The sequence below is a fragment of the Trichosurus vulpecula genome, chromosome 5 (genome assembly GCF_011100635.1).
Source record: "Trichosurus vulpecula isolate mTriVul1 chromosome 5, mTriVul1.pri, whole genome shotgun sequence".
NCBI lineage: Eukaryota > Metazoa > Chordata > Mammalia > Diprotodontia > Phalangeridae > Trichosurus > Trichosurus vulpecula.
In genome coordinates this window covers 262,043,617-262,055,857 of record NC_050577.1, presented here as the reverse complement: position 1 = coordinate 262,055,857, position 12,241 = coordinate 262,043,617, and the positions used below count along the sequence as shown (strand labels likewise).

Here is a 12,241-nt window from a genome sequence, read left to right as displayed (position 1 = left end):
ATGTATATCGTATGTCTATCTGTCTATCTATCTGTCTATCTCTCTATCTATCCCACTATGTGTATGATATATATACCATATACATGTGACACTCCTCCAGGCCAAAGTAGAGGATCCCATGATTCCCCTTGGCTCAGAAAACAAAAACCCAATAAATAACACCAACAGTAAAAACTATTTACTTGGTGACCAGTTCTGCTATTATTATTATTATTATTTCAAATTTATAAATGAGGAAACAATGACTCAGAGAGTTTAAGTGACTTGCCCAAGGTCATAAAGGCAAAGCCAGGACTGTAAGCCCCTGGATTCCCTATCCAGTGCTCTTTCCTTTACCTCAAGCTAGCTCCTGGAAACCTGGGTAACATGGAAATGGAGACATTAACATCAAGATGGCAAGTAGTTAAGTGCCTACTTTATACCAAGCCCTGTGCTAAGTCCTGGGGATACAAAGAAAGGGAAAAACAATCTCTGCCCTTAAGGAGTATATAGTTTAATGAAAGAGAAACCAGTTAAACTACATGTGCAATGAATCTAGATATAGGATAAATTAGATGTAATCTCATAGGAAAGGGATTATTAGCATGGAGAGGAATCAGGAAAGACTTAAAGCAGAAGGTAGGATTTTAGATGAGACTTGAAGGAAGCCAGGATGTGAATATGTGGAGTGGGAGCCAATGAAACTGCATGAAGTAGAGAAATGAAGTCTCTTACACAAGGAACAATAAAGAGGCCAGGGTCACTGGATTTTAAAGTATGTGCAAGGGAGTGAGATGGAAGAAGATCAAAAAGAAAGGAAGGAAATGGATTATGAAGAGTTTTAAAAGTAAAATGGAAAATTTTGCACTTGATCCTGGAGGTGACAGGGAACCACTGAATTTTATTGAATGGGGCATAAACTTTGGAAGATCACTGTGATATCTGAGTGGAAAAAAGACTTAAATAGTGAAACGAACAAGAAGGCCATTGCAATAGTTCAGACCTGAGGTGATAGGTGTCTGGGCTAAGGTGATAGCCATGTTTAACAGGAGAAACAGAAAAATAGGTGTGACAAAAACAGAATTTACAGGATTTGACAAGATACTGGATTTGGAGGGTAAGAGCCAGTGAGAAGTCTAGGATGACATCTAGCTTGGGAGTCTGGGTTGCTGGGAGGATGATTGTGCCCTAGATAGTAATAGAAAAAGTAGGAGAAGAGGGTTTGGGTGGAAAGATGATGAGTTCAGTTTTGGACATTTTGAATTTGAGGTGTGTCCAAAACGTCTAGTTCAAAATGTCCAGTAGGTAGTTAGAGATGCAAGGCTGGAGGTCAGGAGGGAGGTAAGAGCTGGGAAATAGATCTGAGAATCATTTGCATAGAAATGATAATTGAATCCACGGGAGTTTAGAAATCACCAAGCAAAATAGTATAGAGGGAAAATAGAATAAGCCCCAGGACAGATGCTTGAGAAACACAGTGAGAGTGATGAGGAGGATGAAAATACAACAAGGAAATTGAGAAAGAGGGGACAGATAGATTGGAAGAGGGCAAGGAGAGAATGGTGTCATGGAAACATAGAGAAAAGAGAGTATCAAGGAGAAAGGGATGATTGAGATTGTCAGAAGCCATAGAGAGGTTATGAAGGAAGAAGGTTAAGAAAAGGCTATTTGATTTAACACTTAAGAAATTACTAATAACTAAGATAGAAATAGAGACTAGAGCTATGACTTTCTTGTTATGGGGAACTCCCATGAGAACTCTCTCTTTCAGAGCTGGTCATTGCTTTCTCTGAGACTTCTGAAAGCTGGGAAGAAACTCATTTATAGAGGGATAGTGGTGATCGAAGTAAGATTAGAAATAATAATAATTGTAATAATAGCAATATATGCCTTTTATCCTTTTGATAATGGCAAAAGTAGAAATTATAAAGTGGTCTTAAAAATGGGAAGGGAAATTTATTTCATTTTTAAAAAAAATCAATAAAGCTTTTTCTCCAATTATTAATCAGATAAAGTACCATCAGTAGGTCAGGTAACATAATATATTTTCCACTTATCCCCCTCCCTTTTCCTTTAAAAATGCATGTTAGTGTCTTTGGTTCTGTGACATATGCTTTTAGTTTGGTGTTTATTTTTCCTCTGATTAAAGATAAAGGGAATATGATGCTGTATGTTCCTGTATATAGGGAGACAGATGGGAAGTGTTAACTGCTTTTAGATGGAGTTAAATGTAGAATCTGATTTAGGCATGTTCATAAGGGGATGAGTACAGATTCACAGCTGGAAGTTAGAGAGTTTCATATTCACTGAAATGTGAACAATGAGACTTATTAGATTTTAAAACAATGCACAGCAAAGTTGGCTGAGAATAGTTATTCTTCTTCAGGGTTTCTAGTAAAAGCTGAAAAACTTATGGGACTTTAATATTTTAGAAAACATTTCCTTCATGAGAAACATCATTTAGTTGATACATGCAATGAAATACAGCTCCAGAATCACAGAGCTAGAATTTACCTTGGATAATAACTAGTCCAATCTACACCTGAATAAGAATGCTTTCAACAACACACTCTGAAGCCATTTGATTATAATGGAAAAAAAAAGCCATATTCTACTGGGGTGGGGGAGGACCTGAGGCCTCCAGGACTTAGGTTCCCTACCCTCGTGATGTAGGCCCTCTCTTTTGGGGACCAGTCTCTCTTGATTCTCTTCCTGTCTGACCTCTCTTCTAAGTCTCCTTTGCTAGATGTTCATCCAAGTCACTTCTTCTAACTATGGATATCCCACAGGACTGTGGTCTGAGGCTTCTTTTCTCCCTCTATGATACTTTACCTGATCATTTCATCAACTTCCATGGATGTCATTAACATCCCTATGCTGATGATTCTCAAATCCACCTATCCTGCTCTTACCTCTCTGCTGACCTTTAGGCTCATATCTCTGACTGCCTTTCAGGCATCTTGAATTGGATGTCCAACAAATATCTTCAACTAAACATATCCAAAACTGAACTCATCTTTCCCCAGAAACCTTCCCCGGTCCTAACTCAGCTATTACTGTCAATGGTATCACTATCCGCTGAGGGCCTCAGGTTTAGAACCTAGATATTGTCTTTGACTCTTCACTATCTCTCACCTCTCACATCCAATCTGTTGCCAAGGCCTGTTGATTTTACCTTTGTAACATTTCTCAAAAGTGTATTCTTTTCTTCCTGATACTGTCAGCACCCTGATGCAGGCCAGTGACACCTCATGCTTGGGCTGCTACAATATAGCCTGCTGGTAGGTCTGCCTATTCCAAGTCTGTCCACACTCTGATCATCTTCCATTCTATCACCAAAGTTATTTTCCTAAGGCACAAGTCTGACCATGCCATTTCTCTACTAAGTAAACTCCACTGACTTCCTATAACCTTCTGTATTAAATACAAAATTCTCTATTTGATATTGAAAGTCTTTCCGATTCCCCCTTCCCCACCTTTCCAGCCTTCTTACACCTTATCCCCTACCATATACTCTTCAGTCTGGTGACACTGGTCCCCTTGCTGTTCCTTGTGTAAGATACTCGATCATTTAACTCAGGGAATTTTTCCCTGGCAATTCTCCATGGCTGGAATGTTCTCATTCCTCATCTCCACCTCCTGGGTTCCTTCAAGTCCCATCTAAAATCCTGTCTTCCATCTCAAGCCTTTCTTGATTCTTCTCCATGCTACTGCCATCCCTCAGAAATTACATCAAATTTTATCCTGTAAATAGCTTATTTGTTTGTAGTTATTAAAAAGTTTTAAGGGATTTCTTTCTGCTACTTATTTCCTGTTTGTCCTGTACATAACTTGTTCATACATATTTTTTTGCTTATTGTCTCCATCATTAGATTGTGAGTTCCTTGAGGGCAAGGATTATCTTTTGCTTCTTTTTGCCACCCCAGCACTTAGCACATAATAGATGCTTAATAAATATTTGTTGACTCGCTGACTCACTGACATCAGGACTCTTTATTCAGTCCTGACTTTTCCACTTGTTGACCTAGTGACTTCAGGAAAGTCACCTAACATTTCTAGGCCTCTGTTTCCCCCTTTGTAAAAAGTGTTGATTGATTTAGCTTCAAGTTATAAAATCCTAAGATGTTTTTAATGTAACTATACCTTGTAAATTCAATAGAATTAGCCTTTTTTGGGGGGGAAATCTTAAATGGAGATCATCACATGTACTATTTATTATCTATTGCTATAGGAAATTTATTTGTATTCATTTAATTATAAGGATAACTTTATTTAAAAACAAACAAATTTTGAAGCTGGTAAAGTTTTTTTTTTTTTCTTCTATCTCTTCTATCCCAACATCCTCATTCAGATCCATTTCTCTCCCAGGCATCCAGAGTTCTTGTCTGCCCTCTGCTTAGCCAGCATTCATTCAGTTTTAATTTGCCCTCTTTGGGTGCTCTTGGTGAATAATTTATGCTTCAGTGACTCACTGCCTGATTGCTGGCTCCATAAAACAAACAAACAAACAAAAACAAAACAAAACTGCCAGCCATGTCCCATTTATCCATTGCCCTATTAGGTGAACACTAACTATTCTTAATGGTTTGGTGCATTATTCCCTCCAAAACACACATGCACGCACAGACACACACAAGAACACACGTGCGGGCACACACAAGGTTTATATTTTAAGGAAGGTATTCAATACCCTCTAGGGCAGCTAGGTGGCACAGTGGATAGAGTACTGGGCCAGGAAACAGAAAGGCTCGTTTCCATGAATTCAAATATGGCTTCAAATACTTACTAGTTGTGTGACCCTGGGCAAGTCATTTAACCAGTTTGCCTCAGACTCTATTCTCACACATGCTCTGCCTCTGTAGCCCCTTCTTCTGATTGACTCATTCTTCCTAAAATCTCCAGCTGTTATATATCTTCCTTATTTATGGATCTGGTCAAGGCATTCCTCTGTTCCAAACCTTTCAGTGGTTCACTGTTTTCTTCTTAGCCTTGCAACAGTCTGCCACCACTTCACATTTACTTTAGTTTTTTTTTTTTTCCTGTAGAAAGAGGTTTTATTGATAAACATTCTAGTTTTGAGGTTTCATCTTACACCACCACCTTCTATGTCATCAATGCTCCAGCCAAATAGAACTCTTACCTTTAATCTATATATGTTATTTACTCTCCCGACTCCTTGATTTTGCCCATATTAATACCTATGTATCAAATGTTCTACTCTCCAACTATTGAATTCCTACCTAACATTTAAGCTCCATTCAGTTACTACCATTTCTAAGAAAAATTTGTCCTATCTCTTAAGGCAACAATAGCCTCCTATGATATTATGTAACACTTTCTTTTTATCCTTAAGTTTTACTAATTATACACACATGTGTGTGCATTTACATTTTACTATATTCATATACATGAATTTGTGCATATGTATATTTGCTTAAAGAGATGTATTTAATTATGTCCACATGTCTATATATAAAATATGTATGTTTACACATATGTGTGTATGTGTTGTGTCCTCTTATTGTAAATTTCAAATTCTATGAGGACGAGGATTGCAATTTTATGTTTATGTCTGAAATATGATCAGATCCCCCAAGACCTGGAATACTAGAAACTTACCATTGGTTATTTTAACTATTGATTTTAATATTTATGGGATCAGTTAGATTTGGTCCAGATCATCTTCTTTATAGGAAAGTGCTGAAAACTATCATTGATTCAAAATTTTTTAGGGTTTAAGTTGCTAAATCATCATCACATCTGTTATCATAACCAAAGAAAGTAGAGCTGTTAAGCTGTGACATCTGGAAGACAGCACCTGCAGTTCATAGATATTCTGGGAGCAACAGATAAATCCAAGAAAAACCTGGGTCTTTAGTCTGATGTTTAGACTGACTAATTTTACTGTAGTTGTTGAACTGTGTTCTTGAAGGATGGAAAGACACATGAAATCTCATTGAGGTGAAGCAATGCAACTCTGGGGAATATGGCTATCTGAGTATCCCTCTCCCTTCCGCCAGTGTTTATGTGTTTTTATTTCCCTGTATCTTTCAAAAGAAGGATTTGAAACCTTTTTTTGTGTGTTGTATGGTAGAGATTTTGGTAGTCTGTTGAGGCCTATGGACCCTTTCTCTGAATTTTATTTCTTGCCTACATTCATAATTAAAGGGAATGTTAATTTTTTATTAGAAATTAGTGAAAATAAAGGTTTTTTTTTCATTAGATTCCATGGATCCTTTTAAATCTATCTATGCACAGACTTCTTTCTGGGAGTTCCAAGTTAAGAACCCTTGGTTTAGGTAAAATCTTCTGTATTGGACTCTCCTGGAAATTTCCAGAAGACATAGAGTATAGCAGAAGATTGTGAAATAATAAGATCAGGTAAAAATTTCAGAAATATAATTTAGAATACCTGCTGAAGTTCTCCCTTGTCTTTTTAATACACTCATATCAGTAGTCAAAAAACCATATAACAAAATTCTAAGTCTATTCAGATACTCTTAAAATTATAGTATCATAAATTCTCTACTTTTATGTCCATGGGCCCAAATAGTTTTCCTTTCCAGATTCATATTTTTATTGGTAGGGCCAACAAATACAGCACAAGTATAGCACAGTTATTGGTTGGCCCTGAATATTAGGTGTGAAAAGCAACTGTTAAGGGATCCAATTACAAAACTTCAGTGAGCGGACAAAAATGTTTTGTGTTTGTCCTCTTAGTACAAGGTAACATTTTCCAAAAGGGTATATCTATCATGTATTGTTTGAACTAGTAAGTCCATGGAAGAGTGGAAAAGATTCACTTCCCTTTGTGTTTGGGATGTGAACTTGTGACTTCTCAAGTGATTTTATTCATAATCATGAGGGACTTGATAAACTGTTTACATTACTATATGGGAAGATGATTCATGTAACTGCTAATAATTTTATCATTATTAGCGCAATTAAATGGAGTTTACATATAAATGAGGGTATGGGTGTGAGTTGATTATGTGAGAATAATCCCCCCAAAGATGAAGAGGTAAGCAAGAGGGATGTGTTGGGTAAAAGAAGGGAGAGGTAGAATGGGGAAAATTTTTTCATATAAAAGAAGCTTGAAAGAAATAGCTTTTTTACAATGGAGGGAAAATGTGGGGGGGAATGGGCAATGTTTGAACCTCACTCTTATTGGAATTAGTTAAAAGAGAGAAAACATACACACACACACACACACAAACATAGAATTGTGCAAAGAAATCTATCTTACCCAATAGGGAAATAGGAGGGGAAGGGCATAAGAAAAGGAGTAGCAGGATAATAAAAGGGAGGCAGTGATTAGAAACAAAATAGACTTATATGGAAGAATAAAAGAGAACAAACAGAAGAAAATGGGATGGAGGGAAAGACACAGTTAGTAATCACAACTTTGAATGTGAATGAGATAAGCTCACCCATAAAACAGAAGTGGATAGCTGAATGGATTAGAAACCAGAATCCAACCATAAGTTGTTTAAAAAAGAAGTAAATGAACAGCCAGTTTTCAGAAGAAATCAAAGCTATCTATGTTAATAGGAAAAATGCTTTAAATCTCAATTGATTAGGGGATATGCAAATTAAAATAACTCTGAAGCACTTATACCTACCATAAAAGACAAATGCTGGATGGGATGGGGGAAAATAGGTACACTAATAAACCATTGGTGGAATAGTGAACTGTCTAATCATTTTGGAGAACAATTTGCACCTATGCCCAAAGGGTTATTTATACTGTACGTATACCTCTTTGATTTAGCAATACCTCTACTAGATCTGTGCCCTAAATAGATCAAAGCAAAAGGAAAAAAGAACTATATATACAAAAATATTTATAGCAGCTCTTTTTGTGCTAGGAAAGAATTGGAAGTTGAGGGGATGCTCATCAACTGGGGAACGGCTGAACAAGTTGTGATATGTTAATGTGATTCAATGTCATTATGGTATAAGAAATTACAAAGGAGGTGTTTTTAGAAAAAAAAACATGACAAGATCTATATGAACTGATTCAAAGTGAAGTAAGAACTGGGAGAATGTTGTGTACAGTAACAACAATGTTATAACGATGGTCAACTCTTAAAGACTTGGATATTCTTATCAGTACAATGATCCAAGACAATTCCAAAGGACTTGTGATGAAAATATGATGAGGTCTGAGTATAAATTAAAATATGCATTTCTTACTTTTTTTATTTTGATGTACTTTTTGCAATATAGCTAACACGAAAATATGTTTCTGCCTGATTTTACATGTTTAATTCACATCATGTTGCTTTCCATCTCCATGGGTGGAGAAGGGACAGGAGGAACATATTTCCTTTATACCCTCAGAAAGCCACATTTTATCACTAACAAATTTCCCTTCTTCTTAGATCTTTTTTTCTTACCTCTCCATCTTATATACATGAAAACTAGGCTCTCCCCTAGAATACATATCCTTCATACCTTTTTCCAGTAATAGATGGACTATCTTGCTGTTGTCCCTCCAACATATTGGGCTAAAGGAAATCAGTATATTCCTTGCTCATCATTGACATTTATAGATCCTACATCTCATTCCATCACTCTAAATAACCTTTCCTATTTTGAAATTCATTATTTCAATCTATATCTCCCTAGCCAAATCATTGTTGTAGTTATCTACTATTCCCTAGGTTTTACTTTTATGTAGATAGCATACTTTTATATAGATAGCTATGTATCTTGCACATATAGGAGATGCTTAATAAATGCAGATTGAATTGAATTTAAGGAAAAATACTGATCTCGAGAATTTCAAATTTTAAAAAGATTATAATAACATGGTTGATATTTTGAGATATTGTATTAAGTTATATTTTATAAAGTAAGATTGTTTCTTGAATACAATGTGCTTTTTAAACTTGAAAAATAATTCAAAAAACCCTTTTTTAAGTGAAAATTTCTTTATCTTCTTTTTTTCTTTTAGGTCCAATAAGCAGCATTTTGGTGAATAAATATGGCAGCCGGCCAGTAATGATAATAGGAGGCATACTATGTTCTTTGGGAATGATTTCTGCTTCTTTTTGTAATAGTGTAATACAGCTTTACCTCTGTGTGGGATTTATTGGAGGTAAGCCTATTTTTCAAGTTTTCTGTTCAGTTCACTTTGCTTATATTGTACTTTCTGCTGTTCTAAAGGTGCTGTCAATTATTGTATTTTCAATTATTATGTTTATCCCTGGGAATTTTTCATTCCTAATAGTTTTAATTGGTCTTGCATTATTTTTATTAAGGGAGCTATCTTGATATGGTCCTATATGGGACTTCAGAAAAGATCAGTGATTTCATCAGTCTGTGAACTATGCTAGGAGAAAGCTTATGAGACTTAGGAGATGTCAAAAAAATCAACCAGTCAGTCAATCAAGCACAAAAGATTTGTTGAGTATCTACCATGTTCCAGGTACTAGGCTAGATTACAGGAGATACAAAGACAAAAAGGAAATAGTTGCTGCCCTCAGAGAACTTACATTCTTTCCAGGGAGATGGCTTCTACATAAGTAACTACATATAAAATATATCCAAAATTAACATCAGGTAATCATAGGAAAATCATAGGAAGGCACTAGCAGCTGGGCACATCAGAAAAGGCCTTGTGTAAAAAGTGATGTTTCAGCTGAAGTTTGAAGGAAAAGAGCTATTCAGAGAGACAGAGGATAGGGTACTGGATGTGGAATTGGGAAGAAACTGAGTTTAAATCTTGGCTCTGATACTTAAGTATTTTTGTGACCTTGGGCAAGTCGTTCAACCGTTTTATACTTTAGTTTCTCCATGTGTAAAACAAGGCACTTTTAATATATAACCCCCAACAGCTTTGTCAGGCAACTAGGTGGTGCAGTGCATAGAGTGCCAGTCCTGGAGTCAGGAAGACTCATTTTCTTGAGCTGAAATATGGTCTCAGTCTCAGCCTCTTACTAGTTGTGTGGTCCTGAGTAAGTCACTTAACTCTGTTTGTCTCAGTTTCCTCATGTATAAGATGAGCTGGAGAAGGAAATGGCAAACCATTCCAGTATCTTTGCCAAGAAAATCCCAGATGGGGTCATGAAGAGTGGGACACAACTGAAACAACTGAAAAACAACAAAGACAACAACAACAAAAACCTGCTTTTCCAGCCCTCAATTTATAATCCCATGATCTTGGGTCTGATATTTAGCTGAAAAATTTAGGCCATTTTTTGTGGGCTCTTTCTTTTTCCATCCTCATCATCAAATTACTCAGATTTCTTCCCCTGCCATATCTTGCTTTACCCATATTGCTTAAGAAGAGGTGGCCTTTTCTATGAGCACAAGTGCTCCATTCCTTCTCATCTACTTCAGCAGATCACTCCCTCCATTATCCCCACTCTCTCACTAATCTTCACCATCTCCTTGTTTATTTGCTGCTTCGATGCTGTCTCCAAACATATCCATATCTCCCCTGTCCTCAAAAAAATCTTCCATTCCTATTAGCTAGCATCCTGTATCTCACCTCTTTCATGACTAAATTCCTCAAGAAGACTATCATCGGGTGCTTCCACTTCCTTTCTTTCTTTTCTTCTCTTCTTACCTCTCTTCATTGGGGTTTCTAACCTTATGATTCAAATGAAACTACTCTCTCCAAAATTAGCCATGATATCTTAAGTGCCAAATCTAATAGCTTGTTCTCAATTCTCTTTCTTGACTTTTCACAACTTCTAACCCTGTTCTTTTCCTTGATATTGTCTTTTCTCTTGGTTTCTGTGATACCATTCTTTCCTGATTCTCTTCCTACACATCTGACTGCTCATTCTAAGTCTTTTTTCTTGGGTCTTCGTCCTCCTTGTGAAGGTCTCCTAAGTCTATGTCCTGGGCCTTCTTCCCCTATGCTTCTTCAGTTGTGGTCTCATCAGGTCCCTTCGATTCAATTGTCTCCATGCAAACAAATCTTAAATCTATTTCCCAGCCCTAACCTCTCTCCTGACATCCTGTCTTGCATCTCTAACTGCTCATTTGATGTCTTGAACTGGATGTCTTATAGACTGCTCAAATGGAATCTGTCCAAAACTGAATTTATTATCTTTCCCTCCAAGCCTTCCTCTCTTCCTAACTTCTCTGTTACTGTCCAGGGCACCACCATACTCCTAGGAACTCAGAGTTACATATTAGATGTCATTCTCAGTGCTTCACTTTACCTTATCTTCTATATACAATCCGTTGTGAAAGTCTGTCAATTTTATCTTTGTTACATCTCTCACATATGACCCCCTCTCTCCTCTAACACTGCTATCATCCTGGGATAGACCCTCATCACTTCATACTTACATCATTGCAAAGGCTTTCTGTTTGGCCTCCCTGCCTCATATCTCTATTCACTCAAGTCCATCCTCCACTCAACTATCAAAGTGTTCTTTCTAAAGTGCATATCTGGCCATACCATCTTTTCATTATTAGACCCTAGTGACTCCCTAGGGTGACTTGCAGGATCCCATGATAAATTCTTTCTTTTAAAGCCCTTTATAACCTGCCCCCCTCATGTCTTTCCAGGGTTCTTACATACTCTTACTCTTCTCTACATATCTACTCTTCTCTACATACAGTGGTTTGTCCTTCATTCTCAAAGAGGACTATGACATAAGGGAGATGATAACATGACTTGCAATTGAATTTGATTTGAGTGAGGGAGGGCAATTGGTCATATGACTAAAGATGGCCCAAGATGCAGTGGGAGACCTTGACCATTTTAGACTCAGGTCTTTTCAAGTTCTCACTTTGAGTGAGGCAATGTCCATTCAGTGAATAGGCCTCTTTAAGAAATGAATGGATCGATGGCCACTTTAATAAAAAAAAAATAAGTCAAACTAGGAGGGGAAGACCCTCAGGGTTGCTGGCCAAAAGAGAACTAGGTACTATTTGCATTCACTCTGAGCCAGCAGGGCCTAAAAATATAACCATTAAGTGGTGCTTGGGCAGAGCATGGACCTATTGTGTAATCAATGAGATCCAGAGTAAACTGGGTTTAAGGCTTGTCCTAGTCAATATCAGGCCACTGGACCCAGATGGCTCTGGAGGAGAAAGTGCAGCTGGTGACTTTTCACAGCCCTCCCTCACTCAAATCAGTTTCAATCACAAGTCATGTTTTCATCTCCCTGATATCATAGTCCCCCTCTAAAATGAAGGAAAACCACACACACAAAAACCATCCAGTGAATGGTTTTTTACAAGATGCTTCATCTCTCACTTCTGTGTATTTTAATTGGTGGTCTTTCCATGTTCA

The 12,241-nt window shown here is 37.1% G+C and overlaps 1 protein-coding gene across 5 annotated transcripts in view; it reads left to right on the top strand.

Annotated features, from left to right (window-relative positions):
• Nucleotides 1-12,241, top strand: part of SLC16A7 (solute carrier family 16 member 7) — a 235,254-nt gene that overhangs the window by 198,228 nt on the left and 24,785 nt on the right. For all 5 annotated transcript variants that reach the window (XM_036759284.1, XM_036759280.1, XM_036759283.1 and 2 more), the window contains one exon: nucleotides 8,939-9,082. In XM_036759284.1, coding sequence (XP_036615179.1) covers nucleotides 8,939-9,082 — 144 coding nt within the window. The remainder of the gene's footprint in view (nucleotides 1-8,938; nucleotides 9,083-12,241) is intronic.